Here is a 27,571-nt window from a genome sequence, read left to right on the forward strand (position 1 = left end):
CAGCATGACAAGGTCTGTTTTCTGCTCGCAACATCTAGGTAGCAAATTCACTCAGAATGGTACAAGAGAATGTGACTGAATTGTCAGTAAGCCCTCCTTACTAGTTGTTGCTCACTTAACATGAAGTAAGATCAAATAAAATACTTTCTTGATGCTCTGATGTGAAATCAAAAGGTTGTAGTTTTTTTTTTCTTTATTAAAAGCAGCAACTGTTCCATATTAGCATCAGTTAATGTGTGACCGACCTCTGCACTGAGTAAGATACCACTCCTGACTTCATGGCTTCTCCTCAGCCGGGCTTGGAGTACATGAAACCCATCATACCAGTATACCCTTCCAAGGCTTGGTCAAGCGCTGCTTTCTTCTCTCATCCTGGACACTTGACAAACCAGTTAGCACAGCTTCTTCTACTGAATTACAAAAGGTCAACTTTATTGGCTTTGAACCCGAGAATGAAAATGTTTTTGATTCTCATTTCTACTGTAAGGATGTTTAAAAGATCATTTCAGATCTGTTTTTTATAAATCAGCTACAAGGTTGAAGCTAAAGTTTCCTCACTAAGACACTAGACCTGTTCAGCCCTGATGTGCTTTTCCCACCCTGATTTTTCTTTTCTTCGGCAAAATTGAAACAGAATCAAATGGGAAAACGGTGTATCATAATCAGAAGCTCGACTCGGAATCAGCGTGGGAATTTACGTGGTCCTGGTTATCTCCTGTACTTCCACTGAGCGTAGCTGATTGGCAGGTTAATGCTACTGGGAGGCAGTTGTGTTTTACAGCATCAGCATACAGGGAGCGGTCACGTTATCCTTCTGTTCAACCAAATCATTCAGCACTCAGCCGGAACGACGGATGTCACGCCGTGGCTCCAGCGAATGCAGCTTCAGGCGTCATTCATTCCAGCAGTCCGTCGTTGCCTCTGACGGAGTCCATCAGAGCACCATTAACAATTAAAGCCAAGCAGGTGACTCTCCTGCTGCTGATAAACACACCAGCAAAAGGAAAGAAAAGAGAAACGGGTGCTATTCCTGTATCTGCCGTGGCTTCCAGCCATTTTTAGCTCATGGTTTATAGATTACAGCCAGAGAAAGTTTGGCTTTCTCACGGAACAAACAGAAGTCATGCTGCTTTTAAGAGTTGCTGACGACTAAGAAAAGCATTGTTGTTGTTCTGTTTGTCGTTGTGGCTTTCCCTCTTCTACCTCCTCCAAGAAGACAATGGTATGCACTGCTGCTGCCACCATCTGTTTGTCACATCTTTTCTGCAAAGTTTCACATTTTCTATTCAGGAGTTTAACTGTCTGCATGCACAGCTGCAGAAATCAGCGTGAAAATGTCGCATACGCTGATAAGCCACCTTAAATCTTCGATCTGAGGGCTTAAATGATGCTTTTTAAAATTTGTTTCTCAGGGTGGATTGGCAGACATTTTAAAAAAACACTGACTGCTACTAAATCACCCCAGCGTCATCTCAGTGCTTTACATCTCAGAGCACAGGTGTCCTGACCCAGTAAATCCTATTTGTTTGCCTCCCTAAGCAGGTTAAAACAAGCAAAAACCTGCATTTGGAAGTCTCCACTGACACTGTTCTGACTGCGTTCTGCCTTCCTGTTTCTGTTCTGTCAGGTTGAAAAGGAGTCGGTTCCATTTTTTATGCAGACAGACTGCACCATCACATCCCAAACGGGGCCCAAGGCCTTCAAAATCCCCCTGTCCATCCGCCAGAGGATCTGTGCAACCTTCGACACTGCCAACGCCAAGGGCAAGGACTGGCAACTCTTAGCCCAGAAACTCCACTTAGATCGGTGAGTTTACATGTTCCTCTTGGGGGCCGAAGACAGGTTCCAACCAGGCAAATTGACATTTCAGGGCGGCTTGTTGTGTGTTAGTTGTAAAGAGTGAATAAAAGTTACTTGTATGTAAGTGTGAACATGCGGTAATGAGAATGAAACCCTTCTGCGAGTGTTGATGACCTGAGTGTTGCAGCTTTTCCTCATCGTCTCCCAGCAGCAGGAGCCAGGATTGATTATTTAACTTGACAACAAGCTAAGAGACTGTGTGGTCTGCCAGACGCCGTGGAACATCAAATACCCCATGGGTTTGTTCTGGCCCTAATATCCTATTTCCTTTTTAAAAATAAAGGCTGTGATATCAAAGGCATCTCATTTCAGCCAGCGATGTCTGTCTATAATAATAGCTCATTACCTGATCACTCTCCTATCAGAATATGCATTTATGATGAGATGCCTCACTAGAATTCACTCAGACACGCCGTTTTCTTCTCCGCTCTTGCTTGTGGCACCTGTAATTTCCTTTTAAGTGCTTGATTCATGAAACACCGGTGACTGAAAGTCCTTTGGGACTCCAAATTATCCAGATAAGCTCTCCTCTCCGAGTCAGGCGGCTCTGAACTGAGCCTGATGTGACCATTTTCGGCAGCCTTTCACGCTGCTTGTCGTTGCTCTCATTGGAGAGCAGCTGCAGGGAAGCACTGCCCCCAGCTGGACCCACTGCTCGGTGACACAGGAGGGCATTGTACCTCATTGGCATGGCAACGGGCTCCCTTTCCTCTCACTTTAGCAGAACCTGACAAAGAAATCTGGGCAAACTTTGTTTGCCTGCAATTACTTGTGAGTTGTGGTGTTAATTTATTCTTGATTAGGATTTTAATTGCCTCAAAAGGTCACACTCTTTGATTCAGCGCTACATAAAAGCAGATGTTGGTGTTTACTCCTCAACAATTAAGGTCGGTTCATGTATAAAGGTAGACAGATGGAAGCTGATTTTCCAAGATCCATAGTTTTACAAGATTTTGAAGTTAATATTTACTTTGGATGTTAAAGTTTTCATAGAATATGACCTTCTTTACTTTACATGTAATTATCAAGTATTTTATTGCAAACAGCAACTGTAATTTATGAATAATTAGATCCAAGAATACATCAAAACGTGTTATTACAAGAATAAAAAGATATTGTATCAGGCAAAAACAAAGTTTGTCTAATTCTAAGAAGTTCGATATTCAATATGTGGTCAGAGTAGCTTTTTTTAACCCCTTAATACCAACCAAATTAGAGGTGGAAAAAGTCAGGAAGGAATTAACATAAAGAAAAAGGCTGCTGCAATATTAAGTGTAATCTAATACAGAATCATTTAATAATGATAAATAGATAAAGATGAATAATGAGTAAATATTGTATCAATATAAAAACATAATAAAAGAAAATAGAATAACTGAATATAAAGATATGAAATTTAAAAAGGCCAGAAGTGATGTGATGCAAATTTGCCTTTAAGGGGTGAAACACATTCTGAACCCTCTTACACAAAGTTTCCTGTCACTTCTTTACGTTGGCTTCAAAAATGCTTTTTTTTCCAGGCTTTTTGAAAGACTTTCCAATCTCTTTAAGAAGTTGGCTGTACTTCAGATGTCTGTAAAGACCATCCTACACTACTTCATTAATGAGGTCTGGGTTGTGGAGAGCCAACTCCATGACACAGATTTTCAGTCCAGTTCTTTAATCAGTTGGTGTAGTTCAGCCTTTCTCTCCATTTCCATTCATTAACCCTTTATTAGTCATATTTGATGCAGTTTGTGAAACCTACCACAACATTTTATGGTAAAAACGTATAAACCATAAATCTCATTTATACAAACTGAAACTTATCTGCCCCCTGGTGGATACATTGTGTATTACAGTGATCTTGACATATGACATGGTACATAACGGTACATTTTTGCAAATGATTTTTTCTTTTGTTTGGTTGCTTCTTGTTGTTTTTGTTTTGTTTTTTTTTGGGTTTTTTTTGTTTGTTTTTTTGTTTTGTTTTTGTGTTTTTTTTATAACAGATCAAATAACGACTTCAGGCAAAGAAAAATATAATTTTCTGCTCCTTATTTGTTAGACTTAAATAGTTAAGAATGGCTTTATGACAGCCACCCTTCAATGCAAACCTTTTTCTTTTTTTCTTTTTTATGCTAACCATTTCTGACGAGGCTTTGGCCAACTAACTAAAGGTCTCAAAGCATCTGTCAGCTCATGTGTCGGGTCTTTGGTTAGCTGTTAAGTTCCCTGTTATTTGTCAGCTCAATCCCAGTTCAGCTCCTGAGTTAGGAGGCTTTTTTTGCCTAAAGGATGTATAGGTGAGTGTTATGTGGTTTAACAGAAAACATTCCTCTGAATGTCCTGAGGCACAAGACTGAAAATGAGAACTTTGGAACACAGAGAACTGCTGTTTTCAGACCATTTTAAATATTAAAAATTTAAATCTATGTTTATATAAACTAAGAACAAAGTTGGTTTGCACCTTTTGCCACCATGGCTGAACAACATAAAGCCACAAAGCCACACACTATTAAACTTAGGCTGATTTTCTCCCTGTGGAGCATCCTAACAGCAGCGAATTCGGCATCCATCTTGCATCCGTTCTCTTCTCTGAGCTCTGTCCTGCCAGTAAAAGTCACTCCCAGGTAGACTCTTGTCTTATCTATTCTTCTGTCCCTTTGTCTTGTTTTTTTCCTCACTTCCTCTAATAACATCCTCTTGGGTGCTTTTCATAAATCAGCCATGATGTGGGGCCAAAATGGGCCGTGTGCTGGTTTCCCTGCTGCTAGTGTTTAACATGGTGCTGTAAAGCCAAATGAAATTTGTTCTGGGAGGTTAACACTGCATGGCAGCAACAGCTCCAACAATCTACATACACACATAATAACTGTGCCATCACACCTCATCAAATGCACAGCTTTAAGCTTGTAAATATATACAGTGTTGCTTTTATTTTTTCCTGTTGGGAAAAAGGGAAAAAAAAGAAAGATTATTAATTGGCACAACTGCCCTGGAACATCTGCTCAAATTACTCAGTGGTGTCTTGCAATAAGCTGTTGTTGTACAGATAATTGGATCTATTGTCTTTCTGTTCTGCATGTGGAATCCACTGATATTCTCATATTTATTGATTTTCCACAGTGACCATGTCTGATGATGGAGAGAATACTCTTTTTGTATCTTCTTAGTTGTTATAAAAAATTACAGAATCAACACTGACTTGATCCTTCTGGCGAGTTGCACAAGTGTATCACAGGCTGATTTTAACTCCTGCTGGCTGCACAGATTCATTTTTGTCCAAAAACCATTAAGAAGCACCAGTTAGAGTATAGGTTCATTATTTTCTATTATTTGATTCACTTATTTATTTTTATTTTTTATTTTTAGTTTGTTCCTTTTTCAATGTTTGTATTTTTTCCACACAACCCTCATCCAGTTAAAATAATGTCCTTAAACTAAACATGCATATGTGCATTAATCTACAGGTTTGCCTACAGAGCCAGTTTGGGTTTTATACTGGATTGTTCCTTTTAACTGGTTCTTTAAAACCAAAAGAGGTTTGAAAATGACTTGACTGTTCTCTGTGTGGAAACATCCAAACTAATTTGGTTTCTAAGCTGAATGACAGACAGATATAATAATGAACCAACACTCATGCTGTGCTCCTCCACAGAAACCTGGGCTTCTTTGCAAAGCAGCGGAGTCCCTCTGCTGTCATACTGAGCCTGTGGGAGGCTCGCCACCAGGACTCTGCTGATCTCGACTCCCTAGCCAGCGCCCTGGAGGAGATTGGCAAGATCCACTCCAAAAGCTCCCCAAAGGAGCAGGATGAAGCAGAGCCGGCCATCAATCACATACATGCAGACGGTCTGTGTGGAACAGAGAAGGACGAGGACTCGGCTCCTGAATACACAGGCTGAGAGTGCAGACCGAGGCGTGCATGTGTCTCGACACGCAGCCAGCGATGGGTGACATGCTGCGGCGGTGCGCTGGAAGGTCGGGAGGTTGTCGGTGGGCGGACAGTGCCAGCGGTCAACATGCCGAGCCACCACAACAGGCCGAGGTGGGCCGGCGCCTGCTGTGGATCTGCCCTTCTCTGGTCACAATCTGCCCATGGATGGACTGTAAATCTTTTTCTGTCTCCCCACTCGGCTCTGAAGCTTTTTATTTAACTTCTTCTTTTAATTTTCTTTATTTTGCGTTGATTCCTTTTCATCCTAAATCTTTCTGAATCTGTTTTAGAATAGAAAGGAGCTGCTTTATTTCCCTTCCCTGCAGTGCAAACATTGGCAGGACGAAGCTGCAGAGAGGTCTTTCCATGCAGATCAGAGGAAACAAGCGTATTTTTCTGTTGCATGTTTTTGATTTCGACCCCTTTTATTTGCTTGACAGCCCCTTCCTCCTCCACCCCCCCTGCTTTCTGTTGTTAAAGGAAAGCTGCCGGTTGCTTATGTGTTACAAACAGATACCACAACATTTTTACTTTGTCTCGTTAAAAGATAAAGAAAAAATCCATGAAGTCTACTGGAAGTTTGTCATTAGATCATTTGTAAACAAACAAATATGCACTCATGTTATCAGAAAGGAAGAAGATGTGGCAAAATGTGTCCGAGGAAGATTTCTAACCGCAGCTTTACACTTCATTAGTTTCCTCCGCTGACGGCGAGGAAGCTGTAAAGCATCACTTCCTGACCCGGCGGGGAGCGTATCGCCGCATCTTATCACCCAATTCCCACCAATAACAGTCGCCAGACCTCATATCAGACCCTGACACACCCGACTGCCCCTCCAGCTCCCTCCCACTAACACACACACACACACACACATGCAGAGTTGAGTGTTGACACGGCTGCAGAGGTTGTGTCTGTACACTTCATGTACAACAAACCAGAAAGGAGAGCCGATGTCTTCAGACAAGGAACATGAGGAAATAAAAAGCATCCAAGCAAGTTTCTTTTTATGCCAACATAACAAAATAACATAGCAACCAAGTTTAGCAACCAAAAAGTCTCATTCCAGCGACAGCCCATCAGCTCTGTTGACATAAACATCATTTCCAGTATAACAACTGGTTTGGTTTAACAGATGGAAAAGCTACAAGGCATCTACTGGGTCTTACAAAAGTCTTTTTTTTAACTCTTTTTCTAACCTGAATAGAGATTTTTTAAAACACGAGGAAAAAAACATCAACCAAGCAGGAGTCTGGCAAGTGCTAAAGACATAGCCGTGTGCGCAGCTTACTAAACTCTGCTCTCTGTTTGGCCGTCCGTCTGCATGAACTGTCAAACCAAGGATGAACTGAGACCTGGACCGCATATGACCAGGTCCTGATAAAAAGCTTTTCCGTTAAACTTAGACTTTTCAGATCTGAGCTGAAATCTTCTTCTCAGTGTTCCCATTGATAAAATTACTTTCTGATTTGTCAAACCTTCATTATATCTGTGAAAATCAAATGATGGAAATCATATATGATGTTGCTGAAACTTCACCCAGCAGCGGCATTTTGCCTTTCTCTCTGCCTGCGTTCTGGAAAAAGAGGAAAAACGTGACGCTTTAGGCTAAATTGACAGAATTTTCCCAATAAGGCACAAGTTATGTAAACAATACACCGTTGACGTCTGAACCGGAGCATAGACCACATACATGATGTGAAAAGAACAGCACAAGGGAAGAAACAATGTCTGCAAAAGGCCCCGTTTCTCCCTTCCAAGCTTCATTTTCATGATGAGCTCCTGATCAAAGCATTAAAGCATCACTTCATGAATGTTTTCTGTCTAGTTTTTATGCTCTTCTTTGCAGCGACAGTTACTGCTTTTCTCTAACATTTCTTCCACCTGCACCTGGTCAGCCTCTGCCACACCCTCAGTCCATGTCGTGCCCCTTTTCCATGCACAGGGTGCAAAACAGAGAGCACGGTTTATCCATCCGTGTGCACAGATGTTTTATTTAACTTTTTTTACCCTCTGGCCCTTTCTGGGCTCCGTAACTCCCAGCTGTCCTTTTGCGGTTTAGCTGCTGTTTGAGGCATAAATAACACTGGAACCTGGAATCAGAAACTCTTCTGCAGGCTGTTGGACATCATGCCGATCTGCTCAAGTTTAAACTAGTCATCAAAAAAGTTTGGAGTTTATTGTTTTTCTTTGTCATGCAAATGACATGATGCAGTTTTATGTCAGTGTTAGGTTAGCTAAACATCATCATCATCATCATCATCATCATCACCTCAGTTACTGTGACTTTACATTTTGTGTACAAATCTGGGGATTATCCTGCAGGTGGTGAAACATAATCAGTGTTTTGTTTTGGGTTTTTTTTGTCCTTTAACTGCAATTTTTTTATGCCTGCTATACCTTGCTGTTGTCCTGTGGGGTCTTTTACATCCCAATATGAAAGCTTGTATTTCCATAACCACTGAAATTGATTAAATAGTCCGAATATAATGGGGATCAATCAACATGTGGGTCTTCATTGCAGAATCTGTTGACAATTTAAACTATACTCTTTTTTTTAAAAAAAAGTGAACTTGGAAGGGTTGTTTTGGTCCCAGAGGCACAAGGCGTGACACTTTTGGGAGAACATGAAGATTTACAGATTGCATTATTCTACAATAACATCTTAGTGATTATTTTCTTGTAACTAAAATCCTCCAACACTGATTTATCCATTAGTTAGAGGGAATAACTCTTCCTCTGTCATACTTTCCCACTCCAACACACCTCCTTTTGCAACCCACACAGAAGCAAAACAAAGCAACACAAGCCATAACAAGTAGATGTGGTTTGTATTCTTTGTTTTTATTCCTACGTGCAAGATGTGCAGATCTGTCGATACGGCGCAGACATAATCCATCATGGAAAGTGACAATGTTGAGGGATCTTCATAATGAATGAATTAATTAATTAATCTATAGTGGCATTTAATTCAGGCTTAATTGTGAAATCAAGTAATCATGACATCCTTGGGGAGGAAACACTCAATCACACTGTGAAAGTGAAATATTGGGAGTAACTCGAGGCTACGTGTACTGTAGGCATGTTTTAGTGTAGCTTATCGATCAGCGTGGCATTTTTCAATAAGGGCATGCACAAATCAGCCAAATCAACAAAACCAATGAGAGGTAAAGTAAACACCTGCTGCGCTAAGATGGGGAAACTGTAGACATGAGGATTTTTATGAAAACCATGGTTAAAAGCAGGAAATGCATTCGAAGGAGGATGAATGCACAGCGCACGCCATAACACGCCCTTTTGAGAGCCAAACTTTTATGAATCGTCATCAGAAGGGTGGGGGCTTAATGATCAATCTCAGTAAAGTCTCTGCGGTCTTTCCCCTCTTACAAGCACTCGTTACTGCACCTGAGACCTTGAGCTGCAGAATGTGCTGCAGAGGAATGTGCAGGCAAGTCGGAGCACCCAGTAAATCCAGTGTTGATTCGTCCACACCCAAGTCTCTGACACACACATATCCCAGATATCCAGTCTCTTCTGTCACACTGACAATGTCGACTGTATTTAGAGCTCAAAGCACTGACCAAGAAGGAAACACTGCTGGGTGCTGTAAGAAAATCAGAAGAAAAGCAATTCTTCATCTTTAGATAGAAAGCCTCCAGCCGAGACAGAGTTGCATAACAGATTTACATTGTTTAACCTTTAAAGATGATGATTCTGGGTTCTTCTTGCCCACGGTCTCTTCAGAGTCTCAGACTCTATTTGTTATTGCTTTTTAAGAAAAAAAAAAGGGAGCTACATTAGTTTTGAAAATGTTTCTCAGTGGTATATTAGGAAAAACATGGTGACTTTAAATGCATCATTGAATATTTTTTGACCTGCTACTGTAAATGTGTGCGGTTCCATCCCGTCATGTTTTTATTTGACCACATCTCCTCTATGCATTTCTTATCAAATATACGTTTCTATGTGATTTAAACAGGTAAGCTACGAATGTGAAACTTAATCCTTATTTTTCTTTAACATGATTGTTTCCTTGATTGTGACTAACTGGAATTTCTTCTTTTTTTCATTTCTGCAAGTAAAGAGTGTCAAATATGGAAATGTGTGCTTCTGTAATGCTTAACTGTGGCTTTTGTTGCATCGAGAGCATCCTGTCCGTACAGTACACCCCGTCACACTTTATATTGACCTTCGGTCTGAATCTGAAGCTGCTGTGTTTCACTAATGTGTTCAAATCCAGTTACAAACCTCATGTCCAGAAAATATGGAAAACTAGTACTGAGTGTTTAAATCTGTCAATATGTTTGTATCTTTTTCATCATTTAACAGACTAAAGTACAAAGAAATTATTTTCACTGATCAATTTTATTGTGTTTGAAATTCTTAGAATTTGATGTGTCAGCAGGTTAAGATTAAGTTTTTTTGGAGTAAAAAAGTCACATCGTTCTTGAGACTTAACCGGTTAGGGTGCTAGGATTGGGTATAAAAGCAGTGTCCACCAACAGTTTCATTTTTTCCAGTTAAAATAGGTTGTAAGTCATTACTTTTGGCAAAATCTGTCTGAGAGCCATCAGCACCTATTTCTCAGTCCAAGAAGGGAAAAAAAAACTCTGAATTTTAAACATCTGTAATCCAAAAAGAAAAAAAAAATGTGAAAAATGATCAGATGAGTCTGTGTTTCAACAACTTTTTGGTGAAAAAACTTTGTCTAACTAGAAAAGCACTCGCCAAGCACAATGTTAAAGGATCTTTTAAAAAATTCCTGGATGCAAATGGTGACCTGGATCACTACTAAAATTTAATCAGTTCTTCCTTTTCACATTTCCAACAACTCCTAAAGTTAAGTTATCATGAACACAATCAAACAAACAGATAAACGTTGGTAAAAACCTAACTTCCTTGGTGGAGGTAATGATTAGTCTTCATACCATCCAGGCTACAGTGCAGCAGTGGACATGGTAGGAGTGGCTTCACTGAACAACTTCAGTGAGACCGCCCAAATGCTATCAACAAGTAAAGACCTTCTCCAGACATATCTGTGATTATTTCAGCATGTTCCTGATGTGGCTTTTTCTGTTTAATAAAGGTTCAGGTCAAATTAGTCATTTTCCAGACGAAAGCAGTTTTTTTAAAAGAAATTTTCAAAATTTTTCTCGAAATGGGGTTTGAAATGTAAAAGGGAGCACTCATATACACACACACACACACATCCTCACTATGTATAATCCTGCTGTGTAAAATGTACTGTTTCATGAGAGAAAAAATTCATGTTGCATTTGCTTCACGCATGGCCTTTGGCTTCATATCACTATTCTTGTGCCTTGTTTAACAACTGTAAATGGTGAATGTTGTACAGTACAGACAGGAAAGAAAAAAAAGAACAATAGAATCACATTGACATTGACATTTAAAAGTATTAGTTGAAAAAGTATTTAAGATTATAATATTGAATAGGCTGCAGAGCTTTTCTAGTGCTGAACATCTACGTTTGGTAACGCCAGGGCAGCTTTGTGGTATACTGTATCTATAATTATGGACTTTTTGGATGTTTTCTGTACAGTAGAATTTGCAAATGTATATGCAGCCTTTTTGGAAATAAATGTACAGCTGAAAGATCAGATTGTCTCAAGTTATTTGGAATTATGCAGTGAAACATACCATGAATATATTTTCCACTGTCTTCCATGCGGTGTCAATTATTATGTAAATTGAGGGGTTTGGGCTGATCTCATCACTCACCATGAGGGAAATGAAGGCCTTAAGGTGAAGGGATAACCATTTTCACTTGGAAGAAATGTTGAGTTTTTGGACCATTTTGTCTTTCTTGAACAAAAGAAAAAGCTTTCTTAAAGGTGGAGTATGTAAGATTTTCAATATTTTCAAAATAAATTAACTAAAAAATAACTACAATCATAATTAGATAGTTTTTTTTAAACATGTAAGTTCCAGTCTGTTCATATTTGATGTGTTATTAAATTACAAGTTTAATTAAAATCTTAGTAGTTATTATTATTACTTATTACTATCTTTTATTAGTTAATTTATTTTGAAAGTATTGAAAATCTTACATACTCCACCTTTAAAACATGTTGCAGTAATGAAGTTCTCCTTTCTCTTTTTATTTTATTTATTGATCTTTTTCTTTTTTGTACACAACAACCGGAGTCGGGATGCATAAATAATTCACTAGAGCACAAAAGCAAGGAAGGATATCTTAAACAAAGATGCACTTTGGTTTTGCAGCATAACATGTGTCCACATTTACTTATTAGAGCATTTATTTATTTTTTAAAGAAATTTTTAAACTGTGTCAGACTGCAGCAGATGTCTAGATGCTATAACTGTCACATCTGATCATGCATGGCTCTAACCTCTGAAAACATCCCGGTGTGTGTTCCTATAAAACCACCTTTACTCTCAGGGTGCAAATCTGTTTGGTTTTCTCTACTATGAAAGTTCAGGAAGAAAGCTCGGTGATGGGCATGAGTGTATGAGTAATGCATGAGTTGTTTAGAAACACAAGCTGGACGACCAGTTTGAGGAAGCGGTGTGTGATATACAGTACATGCTAAAGAGTGACTAATGTTTTTGGCATGTTTATGGGAGAAACACAAAGAACAATTCTTCTTTCTAACTCATCCTTGTCAGTTGGTTTCACAATGTGTCATGGCGTGCAGCTGTACAAATATATTTCTATACATAGAAAGAAAATGGAGCTATGAAAACAGCTAGTTTAGCTAGTTTAGCATGAGTTAGATGTCCATGCAGTGCATATCTTGATTACTGTCCAGCTTCCCTTTAGAATGTCTCCATGGTCAACATGAGACACATCTCCATCCTGGTATTTGCTAAAATCTCTAAGTCAAATAAAACTTTTTACTCTGAAAATATTATTAAATAAGTTTTTTGTTTTGTTTACACACTGCTAATACTGAACCATGTGTAAAACGGATTGAATTCCTGCTCATCTTTGAACAAACTACAATGATTTAATACACTGTCTGGTCCCAAATGATAAAAAATAAAGTCTCTACCAGCATTTTCAGCTACACAATATTGTAGTGGTTAGCACTGCGGCCTCGGCTGTGGGGAGGCTCGAACGATGGCCTTTCTGTGTGGAGTTTCCATGCCTTCCCTGTGAATGTGTGGGTTCTCTCCAGGTACTCCAGCTTCCTCCTACCGTCCAAAGACTTGCATGTTAGGTTAATTTGTTACTCTAAGGTGTCCTTCGAAGTGAATTTGAGCATGAATTGTTGCTTGTCTCTGTGTGTTGGCATAGGATAGGCTCCAGCTTCCCCACAACCCTTAATCGGACTAGGCAGTTTACAGAATAACACTGTCTGCATTTTACTAAGCAAAAACATAGGAACCTCCTATTGGACGGTTGCTGCGTGAGTGTTCATCTTCAACTGGGAACACGTTCTTTAAGTGTAGTAATAGACTACATACGTGCTTAAACAACGTAATTTTGGAAAAGATCTGTTTAGGTTGAGTAAATCATTGGCATCAAGCAGAGAAAACAGTCAAGAAGATACAGAAACTAAAACTGGGTAAAGAACTGTCCAACACATTGTTGTTGTGTCCCTTTGAAGGGGTCGCCACAGCTAATCATCACTCGGCTGAACTGGCACACTTTTTACACCAGATGCCCCGACTGACACATTCCTCTGCATTTATCCAGGCTCAGAGAACAATCCTCCTTGGGGTGGCAGCAGCACAGGGGAACAGGATTCACCTGAACCACTGCCGCCCCAATTGTCCGACACATTATTAAAAATTGTACAGCTGGTGGGGAGCCATTGTCTTCCAGGAAGAACCATTGATCCCTTAAAGACAAATTACAGAACTTTTGCCATTTTCCCATTATGCCCCTATTGACAGCTAATTTGGAATCCATCTTTCATCCCACCTGGCCTGTTAGCTCTCTCCAGCCGGCAAAAGACCATCTTAGGATAACTCTTGTTTTGTCCCTTTCTGTCTTTTAATCTTATAGAGTTTCTTTGCTGAATCAGTGCATGTTCAAAACAGTCAGTTCCTTATGATACAGCAAAGTGAAACGTCACACAAAGTCCCGGGTGTAAAAGTTGTATAGTACAGTTTCTCAGCCTTGGGATGCTGCTGGGTAGCAGCAGCACCACAAATGCACATGATAGATGTCAATGTATCATCGAACAAGTTCGGCATGCAAAGTTTCAAGGTCAAAAAGTTATGTTATGCGTCTTTAAATACAAATATTACAAAAGAAATGATCTTTGACCCTCGGTAGAAAAATCAGAATCGCAATCCATTCAGCTCTCCTTTCATAATCATTTGAACACACACATTTTGCATTATATTTGTACAAGTCTGCACTTTTTTCTATTTCTATTTTCATTTATTTTACTGTATCATTGTTATATGTCTTTTTTGTATTATTGTGTCAATGTTTGTTTGTCTGCAGCTGACAATATCCCCTTGTGAGACAATAAAGTTTAATTCAATTCAATTTAAACTTTACACAACAGTAGAAGTCGGGGCTACATTTAAAAGTAAATGTAAAAACATTTCCACATGAACAGTATGTAGGAACTCAAGGGACTGGGACTGGACAGCTGTGTAGACATAAGAAAACATCTAATCAGTGAAGCTAAATGGAGAAAAAGCCTTCATTTTGCTAGGGTGCATAGAGGTTAGACTCTGGAGCAATGAAAGAAAGTCATAATCTGTTGAGTCCAGATTCACCCCGTTCCAGACTGATGGTAGCATCAGGGTAGGAAGAGAGGCAGATGAAGTGATGCTGTCACCATGCCTTGTGTCTACTCTACAAGCCAGTGGGGGAAGTCTGTGATCTGGGGTTGTTGCTGTTGGTCATATCTGGGTTTAGGTCTAAGTTCAGCAACATTATGTGACCAAAGAATGAGATCGGCTGATTACTGGATCTACTGAATGAGCAGGTTTTCCATCCTCCGTGTTGGAAATTCCAAAATGACAATGCCAGGATTCATCCGGCTTAAAGTGTGAAAGAGTGGTTCAGGGACCAGGAGTTGGTCACCACAGAGTCCAGACCTGAACCCCACTGAGAATCTTTGGGATATGACGGAAAAGGCTTGACGCAGTGGTCAGACTCTCCCATTGTCAGTACAAGATCTTTGATGGAAAAAACTCTAATTGGAAATAAATCTTGTGACATTGCAGAAGCTTATCTAAACACAGCCACAGTGAACTCTGCTGTAATCAAAGCGAAAGGTGGTCCAATGAAATATGGAGTCAGAAGCCTTTTCTTTGGCCGTGACCTTGTTCTGATCACGCAGTGTGGATCTGAAGAAATCGTTTTAATGGAAAATACAGTGATCTCTGTGATAGTACAATAAGTACAGGTTTCTACTTCCTCTGAGCTCCTTGATGTACCTCTTCAGGCTTGCTCCCATCATTCGGACAGCCCAGCTGGGTTGTGGATTTCTTCACAAAGCCTCTGTCTCCAACTTCCACCAGGTAGACAGTGGCAACCCAGCGTCTTTCTTGAATTATATATATAAATATATATTTATAAGAATAAAAAATTTAATTTCATAAGCATATTTTGTTTTCATGAAAACAATTACACGGAATTTTATAAACAAATATATCTAACGGGATCTCCAAATGAACAAAACGTAAATTACACAAAGATTTAGTCAACATGCTAATTACTCTGTTTATTATTTTATGCTGTTTTTCTGAATCTGTCTGAAAAGTGAATATTAATTAAACCTGCAGGATGTGGACGCATTAAAAGGGTTGGTTTGAGGTTCCATATTCCTGAGGAGACACCATGATGTGATAGACTGATACACTGTTAAAATGAACTTAAGGCCATTCGTTTCCAATAAAACTAAACATGTACCAAGCACATCATGCAAGTCTAAAGGTTACAGTGATGTACAATATTTTAACAACTGCTCAGACAAGGATTGGAACCAATTAGACAGGGAGCAGAGAATCGAGCAGACGTATCACGATCAACCTCCAAACCTGCCAAATAAGAAATAAACACTGGCTCATAGTTTTAAGCTGATGTCTTCATGCTGTATTAAAAAAAAACAACCAAAATCATTAAAGTTAAAGCTGGTTATGCACATGCAGTAACTCCTGGATGGTGTGTTTTCAGCAACAGAAGCCACTCAGGTCCCAAAGCAAATTCCTCTCAATATTTATGCCTCATTTCTCACCTCCACAGTCACACTGACAACTCTGGAGACATGATGGCTGTCAAACATACAGCACTTTCACACTCACCTGTCAGTAAATATGCTGATTTACTGTGTAAATAAGCAAAAGTAAAAGGATGTCAGCGACAGCTCTCTTGCACAAAACACTCCGTATTCTTATTAAGACTTTTGACAAGATCTAAAAAGATTGATTTATTACATGTAGGCCTGTGGATTACCAATGCGACAATAATGCAACAAAGTGGATGCACCAGAGGAGAGGGGAGGGGGGGCAACTCTGGTCCTTAAGAGTCGCAGTCCTGCAAGTGTTGAGAGTTTCCCTGCTGCAACCCAGCCGGCACACTTCATTAGCAGACTGGTGCAGAGTTTAATGTGAACCTCTCCACCAGTCTGCTTGTGCATGGTATGTCTTTTCTGCAAGAGCAGCAGAATGTAAACCTTCATATATATATATATATATATATATATATATATATATATATATATATATATATATATATATACACACATAAAAACATAGCTCAGTGCATTGGGAGTCCTTTGCCAGAAAAGCAATTATTATTCACCATTCCTGTTTGCGTCTGTTTCCACGACTGATATCTTCCTGTGTGCCATGGTTTCAGTTTCCCATGTCCCTCTTCGTGTACTTTTGATGCACAGTTCTGGTGCTTTGTTTTTGTTTGTTTGTTTTATAGAAAATAAAATGAATTTTCAGTTTAGCCCAATTTCTTGCCTCTTGTCAGGGAGATTCTCTCCATGCGCTCAACAGAACCGTCCTCTTAGTAACACAAAAAAGAAAGAAATATTCTTCATATCATTAGAATTGATCTTGGCCTCTGCCTAACTGACAAGCAGAAAGCTGTGAATACAAAATTCATGTCTTATCTTTGAAAAGTGGCTGAGGGGTTTGAGCCCCCTCCCCGGCCTTATCATCAGAAACACACTTTGCAGAAGCGTGCAGTGGAAAGCAGGGCAGCAGTTTCCAAAATGCAAACTGGCAAAATGAACATGTAGAACAAGTCGCTGATGTGCTGCAGTGTGCAGCGAACATGTACGGGGACTGCATGGTTTCTATTTCTGTATAAGCCCATCAGCTCATGAAGCCAGGAGTTACTCAACTATGAGCCCGATCTATGAGTCGCCAGCCCCGACTGTTCATAACTGTCCAACTAATTCAGCCACAGCTCCGAGCAGCACGATGACAGCCTGAAACGCAGGTTTTCTTTCCCTCCTCTGCAGCCCGCATCATTGTCACCGACTCTATGCTTCCTGTCAGGGTGCATATCAGTTCGCTGCAGACAACTGTTTGTTAGATAATGTTAAACTTACACACACATAACGCTTTGTTGATGGGTGACTTTGTGCAGTTCATGATGACAGGATTTGTGTCACGACCGTTTTCACCGTAATCCTGAAGAGCAAATACAAATAATTTGGCTCTATTTTCCGTTTTGCATCACAGATGCCATGTGGATGCTGCTCCCTCGGCTGAAGCCAGGTGCATTGACACACAGGGTGGCATGATGTGTTTATGGTAGAAAATTAGCTTGAAAAATGAAAACTGGATTTGGTAAAGAACAAGCTCTGCTAAGTTTCAACCATAAAATCTTACTGCAGATCCCCCAGTCAGCCATGGTAAACCCTGACTAAGCCACAGATGGAAAAAAAAAAAAAAAAAGACCACTTGCATTGTAAGACCACTTACAATGCAATAAGATTTTGATCAGGAATTTCTTTATTTAACAGAAAAATGTAATAAAAAAAAAAATAATAATAATAATAATAATAATAATTTCATCATCTTCACTTACTAAATGTCACGACAAAACATCATTAAAAATGCCTGAAAGTAAAGACCAGTGTGTCACAGTGTGCCAGCTCCAGAGGCCCAGTCTTGAAATTTAGAAGGACTGGAGCCTTTTATGAAAGATATTTCATCTAGCTCTTAATTTTTCTTTTTCCTTCCATGATATGAAACAGTAATGAAGATTTCCTGAGTGTCCGAATATCTTGAATTTCCTCCAAACAAATAAGCCGCCAGCAGTGGAAAAAGATGCGATGAAACAGATCAGTTAAAGGAATTGATATCTGTCCCAGTTCTTTCAGTTTAGGCTGCTAAATGCACACAGTACTTCATGTACATGTAGACAACCCTGCTGTTTGGTAAAGTAAGGAGTACAAATCTAATTCTGACACACACTGTGATTTGAAACCAGGTTGACCACATAACAATGAATGAATGTTGCTGGTGGATGCAGGTCAGTTGAAGATGATCACACTTGACAACAACATTACCACAAGTTTTTGGATTGTTGTATTTGTACTTTTAAAATGACCCTGACAAAATGAAAGTGTTCTGTAATTCAGGGATCCTCAACCCAGGTCCTCAAGGACCAGAGTTTTCCAGGTTTTCCAGGTGTTTCATGCTGGAACACACATGACTCAGACTCAGACAAGCTCTGCACATGTCTGCTAAATACATATCTGCTTTGAATCAGGCGGGGACACTTGGAAAACCTGCAGTACACCTGTCCTCGAGGACCAGGGTTGGGGATCCCGGCTGTAATTCATACATATTTAGGATCTTTCATATAACTGACGGTCATTTTCTAATCTTTCCTCCACAAACAGATGTGCAAATGTAAAAGATGTGAAAGGTCCAAGACAGAATTAAAATTTATTCATTCTTTCACCTCAGTAGATAAAAAAAAAAAAAACATCTTACAACTGACATTTCTATTTGGGTTCATTTAACTAGTAACTGGTTAAATTATACGGTGACGGACCCCATGTACGGCATCCAGCACTCCGCAACCCTAAATATGATTAAACAGCACTGAATATTGATAGGTAGATATGAACACATGAAAGCATATTCAACAGTAATATTTGGTTGTTGTGATTCAGTGTCTGAATGTGTAATAGATAAAATATTTTAATTAGCAAACAGCGTGGGGTGACATCATTAAGGAAAAGATGTAGTCTGTGTGTGTGTGTGTGTACATATATATATATATATATATATATATATATATATATATATATATATATATATATATATATATATATATTATATCTGTTATTTGGAATCAGACCCATGTTTTTTTTATTATGGCAGCGATTACACAGTTCAAGGCCAGGTCTGGATAAACAGCTTTGAACTACTGAGCTAACTACTGAGATTAACAGACTAAAAGGTGGTTGTCGTCACTTTCAACAATAAAAAGCCGACACAATACTTGTTGACTTTCCCTGCCCTGAATACTGTTGCCTAACTGTTAGACCGGCTCATATTTACCGTCCGACACATTGAACCTCTTGCACTGACAAAGATGACATAATGGTTAATGGTTAATGGGATTGTATTTGGTTTACCAGAGTACCAGTAACTGGTTAAATTATACAGTAACGGACCCCATGTACGGCATCCAGCACTCCGCAACCCTAAATATGATTAAACAGCACTGAATATTGATGGGTAGATGTGTACACATGAAAGTGTATTAAAAAGTAATATTTGGTTGTTGTGATTCAGTGTTTGAATGTATGATAGATAAAATATTCTAATTAGGACCTCATGGATCCAAAAACTGTCCAATACAGCAAAAAGCGTGGGGAGACATCATTAAGGATAAAATGCATTACATAGATACATGTGTGTATATATATATATATATATATATATATATATATATATATATATATATATATATATATATATATATATATATATATTTTTTTTTTTTTTTTTTTTTTTTTTTTTATATATACATATATATAAAATGAATGAATAGACAGAATGAATATATAAACAGTCAGTCAGGAGTTTCTCCACACAATCAAATAAAAGCATTTTTACAGCAACTACAGGTGGGCAGGTTTATTATTGTGCTGTTTTGACTGCATGGCAACAAATCAATTTGCACATTCATCCGAACTGAAAGTGAAAGTCCATCTTTCTGACGCAGCTCACACCTCGGATCGCGCGATGACGTCACCTAACCTCCGCCCATCTGGCGTCACACACCTGAGCTCAGCTTCACTTTAACCACACGGTCCTATAGAGAAGGTTGCTGGGGGAATGAAACGATTCAAGTGTGTGGATTTTGATTGTTTAAAACGAAGATGAGGGACATCTACAAGTATTTGGTAAGTTTGTTCTTTTGTTTTTTTTTTAAAAAGTGCAGAAACGTGGCTGTCAGTCCGTGTGACATCAGAAAACATCAGAAAACAGTCCGTTCAGCGGCGTTTGACCAGAATGAACACATCGTGACATTTTTCAGTAGTTCATAAGTATGAAGTTAATTTAAAAAAAAAAAAAAAAAGTCACTTAAAGCTGGTCTGAAGTCCGTGAACGCAACAAACTTTTATCGGTTTGGTTTTCTTTAGTAAAATAAGTAAAAACGGGATTTCCCGCTTGGTTTTAGTGTTTCTGAGGAAAGCAACAACCCCGTTTTAACCTCACTGTGCGAAATTCCTCGTGTTCCTCTCAAGTTAAGGACTAAGACAACTCATTCATTCATGCTTCTGCTTTATTTATTTATTCAGAGCACAAACGAAACAGACATGAATGGAGTAGAAAAAGCTAAACCAACACAACGCAGGTGTTTGCTGTGAAACAGACTGAACTGTCATTAAACGTCTCCTGTGCTACTCAAAGTGACATTAACAGGTTAAATGTCAATAAAATAAAATAGTTGGATACACATGGCGCAAGGAAGTGTGATTTTCTTTTCTTTTTTTTTTTTTTATCATTCAGAAAATATTTTCATACTTATATTTGAATATATGATGTAAGACAACGACGCGCGTGAAGGCAAAACTGTTACTTTACATCGAGTTTGGTATGACTTTTAATTTTATTTTATGATTATTTTTTTATTATTATTTCATTTTATTGAACCATTGAAGTAGCAGTACAATGCAGTTCTTTGTATATCAGGTTAGTTTGGTTTGACATTGATTTATGGTGAATTAGTCTAATCACGCCATTTTTATTCCATTGATTTGATTGTCCACGAGGGCAGGTGAGTTAAAATAGCTGTTAGTGGCACCTGCACAAAGGTATGGTGTGATGGGAGGGTTAATGTTTGATGGGAGATGTCTCAGTGGAAATCAGGCGTCAGGTTGGGTGGGGACAATATTTTGGTGCATCTGCGTGATTGCCATATTTGGTCATTGGCTGCCATCAGGCTCATATAGGCTGTTTCATTCAAGCTTTTTTTTTTTTTTTTTTTTTAAATCAAACTTCAGTGTATAAGTCTTTATATCAACTTTTTTGTTTAACTTACATGACTTTGACATGTCTGTATTGCATTATAAGTGTTTTATGTTTAAGTTCAAGTCTGTCATCAAATCTGCGAATAGAAAGATTGTCCTGTTTGAGGAAAATCCCCGTCTCTCACATGTACCTGCTTATCTTTGCATGTTGACTCATCATCAGCAGTCGTTTATTGCTTCATATCGTAGAGCAAAAGTCAATTTGTGGAAAGTTAAAATGTCTTCCTGTTTTTCTTTGTAGTATTTACATTAAAAAAATGAAATATTTCCCTATATTGCAGTTGACATCTACAGTACTGTGAAGAGACTTGAACCATCTTTTTTATTTTTTACTCCCACTTCCTTGCAGTTTTCATCTGTTTGAAGAAAAGTTGTTGTTGAAAGTATCTGGATGAAATGTAACTGAACAGTGAACACGCTGAGCATTTTTTCTGTGCTCTGAAATGAAGATTTAAAGAAACAAACAAATGATTGATTTAAGTTTTTGTTGTATTTTTAGATAATTTCCCACATTTTTCTAGAAATATTGTTTGTTTATCCCGGCTGAAATTTAAAAAGGGTTTAATAACAGTTTCTATGACCTGAAGGGCTCTTAAAGAGTTTTTACTTTTTCCATTTTGACTTTATTTAATCTTCTTGTTTCCTGAAGATTTTGTACTCATTGAGCTACTTGCTCAAACCCGGCGGGTCATACCCGCACGCCCAGCCGGCCTTGCACATGATGGGGGACAGGACGAGACGGGACATCTCCTGCAATGTTGACGTGGAGTATCCACACGGCAGCATCTGCTGTTTAAGCTGTCCAGCCGGTAAGCCACATGGAGTCACGTGATGTCTTCGACAGAACTGCGACGAGCTCGTATCAGAGATGCATCACAGATTTATGAACCGAGCTGCTGATGCTGTTTATCTACAGCGACGAGCTGGGTTCTGCAGGTATCTGCATATATGAATGTGGGATGTACCTTGTGTGTGTTTTTTAGGTACATATGTGAAATCAGCTTGCGCCAAAGCAGGAGAAAGGGGAACATGTGAAGAATGCCATGTTGGGACCTATGCCGAACATGCCAACGGCCTCCAACAGTGCTTCAGGTGCACGATGTGTCGCTCAGGTAATTCTGCTTGATAGCGTCATGCTTTCACTTAGAATAGACTGTGGAAGGAAAAATCAATACTAAACCTTTTCAGAGCTCTCTAAACATAAACTCTGACTTAACAAGGCTCTTTTTTTTTAATGCTGCTGTTTCAGATGAGGAAGTGGTAAGGCCATGCAGTCCCACTCAAAACACCGAATGCCAGTGCAAACCGGGGATGTTTTGTCATCCAGATCAAGCATGTGAAGTTTGCAAGAAGTGTTCAAGGCGAGTGAAAATAACACAACACCCTGATGATACTTACTTTATTGAAAGGGAGCGACTGCAGGATCGCGATCTTGTTTCTGTTTTGTAGACTCTGCTTATGGTAGTCTCACTTATCTATCTGCCATGCTTTTAATTCCAAAGCAGGTGTGAAAGTGATGAGGAGGTAGTGAGGAACTGCACAGCTACAACCAACACAGAGTGCAAGAAGATCCAGCCCAAGGCCAGCTCGACCTCAGGTATCTTTCACAATAAAAGATGAGACTTCTGTTAAAGTTCTTTCAGTCCCCAACAGTTCAGATCATGACAACTACTTTGCACCGACGCTGAAACATGGATTAAATGCTGATGTTGGGTTAATATTTGGCCGTTATTTTTCTCTCTGTGTTTCATCCTCAGCAGTAGTTCTTTCGGTGGTCCTACCATGTGTCCTGTTTGCTGTGATTGTTGCAGCTGTTACCATATTCTGGAAGAAATGTAGAGCAACAGGTGGGTAAAAACACAAGAATTCAGGATATTTTTTAAGATTTATAAAGATTGTTTGGAGAAAAATAAATGTGTAACTAGAAAAAGCATTCAGAGAGCGCAAACCTCCGCCAAAGGCCACGGTGCTAAAAAAAAAACATTCCTGGATCCAAACGGTGATCTGGATCAGCACCAAAACTAAATCAGTTCTTCCTTTTCACCTTTCCAACAACTCCTGAAAATTTCATGAGAATCCGTCCATAATTTTTTAAGTTATCTTGAACACAAACAGATAAACGGCGGTAAAAACATGACCTCTTTGGGGCAGGTAACCAGATGTTCAAAAAGAGTACATGTGTAAACGAGTGTTGGAAAGTGATGCGGTCCCGTGTGGGTAAAACGGTTAATTATTTCAGTCATCACACAGTGTAAGGAATACACACATAAGAGCAAGTACAAACAGGAAATGACAAAACTGATGTTTATGTAATACAGTTTCATTTCCTGTGAGTGCAGGTTAACCACACAGTTAAAAGAAAATGCAGAGTCATCATGAAGCCATTGATGACTCCAAAGTCCAAAGTTTAATTATTGTTTAGAGACTGTTGGAACTACGCACAGTTGTGTGCAGATGGATTTATTAGAAAGGGATTTTCACATCTGGCAACATCTGCGGCATTTGATGTGATTTATTGGTTAAAATGTCTTGATGTTATACTGGTGAGTTAGAATATTGCAGTGCATGTGAATGGTATTAGACAAATGACCTTACTCTAAATGACACAATATCCCACTTGTTTTTTGGTCCAGTGGTTGCATCCAGATGTTCCTTTATTCTGGTTTACGTGTTCAGGAAACCGGCTGCGTGTGTCACAAAGCAGCTCTGTCAGACAACAATGCTGTGTTTATGGTGTTCACACATTAAGGCTGGGAAAATTGAATCGAAAAATCAAATATTGGGATTTTTTTGCTTCACAATTTTAGTAAAAAATTCTTTTTTTTTTTTCAAGTTAATAAAAAATATATAATAAAATGTTTTTCATTTTTATTTCTCGTTATAGCAGCAGAATGATGATCTGGCTACGGTGTTTTTTCCTCACTGAAGTCAAGAAAAAATGACGAGTTTAAAAAAAAAAAAAAAAAAAAAAGATTTGTACATTTTTTTTGTTTTTAGTCTACAAAAATCAGCAATACTGAAATATTGTGAGACTTAATTTAAAATCGACACCCAAAATATCGTAATTAAATCGAATCGAGACTAAAGCATATTGTGACAGCCTAACACACATCAATGCAACATGACAAAAATCAACAAATTGTTCACCCTTTGCAGTGATTTGTAGGTGATTTTAACCTGTTTAGCCCTGACCATAATTTTAGAAAACAAATTGCTGAAAAGACATGCATGTGGTCATCTAGGTAACTCAAAAGATGTACTCTGAATTAGAAAATTCATTAAAAAAAATCAGAGAAAAGGTAAATTTCATCACCTGGCATGATGATTGTCAGCACACAGCCATGTAGCCTTTTGGGTAAAAATCCAGCAGATGATGGGTTTAGTGCATGGTGTTACTCTGGTAGGTAGAAGTGTTGCAGCAGACAAGATGCTAACACTGCCTGCTTTTTTTTTTTTTTTTTTTACCTTCAACGTGCTGCTGTTGGAAACGTCTGAATCAGATGGTTCCACGTTGTGCACATGTAAAGCAGTTCTCAGTCGCACGCATCACCAGTCAGGCTTTAGATCCACATCTACCCATCCATCCAGTCTGTGCTGTCTGCCATGATGTTGGTAAACTCTGCTGAGTCCAACACAAACTGGCACCATGTAGGCTCAGATTTGCTTCCAGCCAATCAGAATCCTCTAATCGATGTGCACGGCGTGCTGCAGGGAAACTTAGGCTCCACTGGGAGCAACGTGACTTTTTATTGAGCATAGATTTAAAGTGAATAAAATAATGACGATTCACTGAGATCACACAGCGGCTGCTTGGGTGAAACTGACTGGGATTCTTCCACTTGTGTAATATTTTCATTTTCTCCATCTTCTTTTCAGACACTCAGAGAAGCCTTTCTGATGGCGGAAAAGCTGGATCAGTGAGTTACTTACGATGCCGGACTGAAAAGCTGAACAAGCTTAACGAATTAAGTTTTCTTACAGAAGCTATTTTCATGTAGAGAATGGATTGACAACATTATAATTAATTATTACATTAATTGTTGAGAAGTTTTAAACCTGTAGAACCTGTTTGAACCTGCTCCTCGCTGCTTGTAGGACTTCCCTGGCAGCACAAATCTGAGCATTTCCCGACCACTGGTGAGGTCCAAATCCTGCCCTGGTATGGAGGATGAGCATATAATGCTGTGTCAAACTCCCGACAGCTCTGCCAGCAACTCCCAGCACAGTCTAACCATCCCACCCTGCGCTGTCCAATTTACAACTCCCCTCCAAGCAAGCCCCGCGTTCCCTGCACGGCCCGAGCGGAGGGTGAGGTTAACGGCTTGTATTCCAACCTGCTTCGCCAACGCTGTCCTTGCTTCCTCACCTCTCAGCTGCTTGCTTCTGGTTTGTTTTCACTGAGTCAAGCTTTAATGCTGTAACATCAGACGTCCTCAGTGTGCTGCGAGGGAACCATCATTACAATACTCTTACAGTTTACCAGGACTCAAGTTTTTATGTAGACATCCCTTTATTGACCTAAACATGAAGGAAACCAGCTACCGTCAACCGTTAAGATGCTTTCACACAACTACATTCAATCAGTACAGACCTGCTTGTTCTATTTTCATTACTGCTCTGTCCAGTAATGTGCAAATGGTCAATGTAGTGCACATACTGGGGCTCCAATGACCAAAGGAAGTCGGTTAAGTTGGTGTCACATGGAGTTTGTCTCTCCGATGTTCACCAAATACCATGTTTTTCACCAAAAACACGGTATTAACTATGTGAAACCCAACCCGTCCTCTCAGCCTTGGTAACGGCGCATCGCTGTGTGTAATTAACATTAAACCAGCTAACGGGTGTGTTTTGACGTGCCGGCTTTAATGGACTTCCTGACCCCCTCTTGACTCCAGTTCGACTCCGTATCTTCCAAGCTGTTCAGCTGCTTTATTGGTTTTTTCTCGTTGTAGTTGTGTGTGATGATGATTTGCATGTTTAAAGCAGGCTGACCATCAGATTTTTTTTTCACATGGTGAAGATGAGGAGTCACATTTTCACCATGTGGTGAAAGAATTTGATTTCTGCCTTGTAAACTCAGTTATTGGTGTATTATACACATTTATGTGTGTTTTCTTTTTTCATTTAGGAAAATGAGCCATTTCCAAAACTCATTCCTGTGAACGGTAAGATGCTTTCATCTGTTGTTCCCCTAAAGTTAAGAAAAAAGTTGTTTTTCCTGCTCAGCAAGCTGCTACTGTCTGTACAGTCTGATAGTTGATGGTAAACGTCACAACACCAGGTGTTTCCATGATCTCTACCTGCGTTTACAGGTGAAGAGTCTCTGAAGGCGTGCTTCCAGCATTTTGAAGACGTAGACGTGGACTACCACAAGAGGTTTTTCCGTAACCTCAACTTCAGCGACAATGTGATCAAAAGCAAAGACCACCTTCCTTATGATGACAAGATCCACGAACTGCTGAACATGTGGATGGAGCGAGAGGGCAGGCAAGCCAGCCTAAATGACCTGCTCAAGGCTTTACTAGACTTAAATCAGCGGAGATCAGCCGAGATTATCATGGACAAAGCAATTTCTGGCCATCATTTTGTCTGTGAACATTAATGAGATTTCCTGGTTTGCAGATGTGTTACATGCTTTAGTGCTTCTACGGATATCTTCCAGATGTAGTGGTTTTCTGAAATGAAAGGTCAACCTGTTTAAAGTCATGGAGTGAAAATGACTCGAAGACAAACTGAGAGATTTAGTGTTTGTGGAAAGGAGCTTGTGTGCAATGCCTCCACCCAGTAAGGGGCCAAAGTTCTCCCATAGTAGCAAACATGAGTAAAGTTTCCTCTGGAACAACGACAGGGATTTATTTTTATTTCTTCAACATTTCAGCCTCGCTTATCTTTGGTAAGAGGAGCAGAGTACACGAGGACAAACTGATTTGTACTTACAAAAACACTCCTTCACTCAGTGTTTGAGGTCAAGCTGCTACTGGGTTTGTTACTGGGAGGAAGAAGTCCAGCCTAGCTTAAGCATGAACTTGTTTGGCCTTTGTGTAAATGTGTGTTTGCCTGTCCACACACACATTAAATCAAGGTTTCTTAGGGGACAGTGATTTTTATTTCCTTCAGCTCATGTTTACAAGCAGTTTATTTTCATGCGGCTGGGTGGATACTTGTGAAAGTGAGCTGTATTGATATCTGCATCACCAGCCACGAATGGATTCCTAACTGGTTATTTCACGTCCACACTGATCCGATATTTATATGAAGTAAACACTGAGTTTGTTTAAATCCTGTTAAAATATTTATACATTTACAGTGTTAATCTGACCACAGATC

At 39.3% G+C, this 27,571-nt stretch overlaps 2 protein-coding genes across 2 annotated transcripts in view; both read left to right on the top strand.

Moving 5' to 3' along the window:
- unc5db (unc-5 netrin receptor Db) overlaps positions 1 to 5,747 on the top strand; it is a gene marked incomplete at both ends in the record, with an annotated part of 282,435 nt that extends 276,688 nt beyond the window's left edge. The window contains 2 exons of the mRNA XM_079251728.1: positions 1,628 to 1,806; positions 5,501 to 5,747. Of these exons, the coding sequence (XP_079107854.1) occupies positions 1,628 to 1,806; positions 5,501 to 5,747 (426 nt within the window). The remainder of the gene's footprint in view (positions 1 to 1,627; positions 1,807 to 5,500) is intronic.
- Positions 5,748 to 5,791: 44 nt separating this feature from the next.
- Positions 5,792 to 26,846, top strand: LOC306764557 (tumor necrosis factor receptor superfamily member 10B-like; the record flags this gene model as incomplete). Its single annotated transcript, XM_079251731.1, has 9 exons — positions 5,792 to 5,926; positions 21,894 to 22,053; positions 22,228 to 22,356; positions 22,494 to 22,605; positions 22,750 to 22,841; positions 23,002 to 23,091; positions 25,121 to 25,161; positions 25,447 to 25,552; positions 26,557 to 26,846. The coding sequence occupies 9 exons, from the start codon at positions 5,792 to 5,794 to the stop codon at positions 26,844 to 26,846; spliced, it is 1,155 nt and encodes a 384-aa protein (XP_079107857.1).
- Between the last annotated feature and the right edge of the window lie 725 nt (positions 26,847 to 27,571).

This window comes from Telmatherina bonti (assembly GCF_933228915.1).
Source record: "Telmatherina bonti genome assembly, chromosome: 13".
In the NCBI taxonomy this organism is placed as follows: Eukaryota; Metazoa; Chordata; class Actinopteri; order Atheriniformes; family Telmatherinidae; genus Telmatherina; species Telmatherina bonti.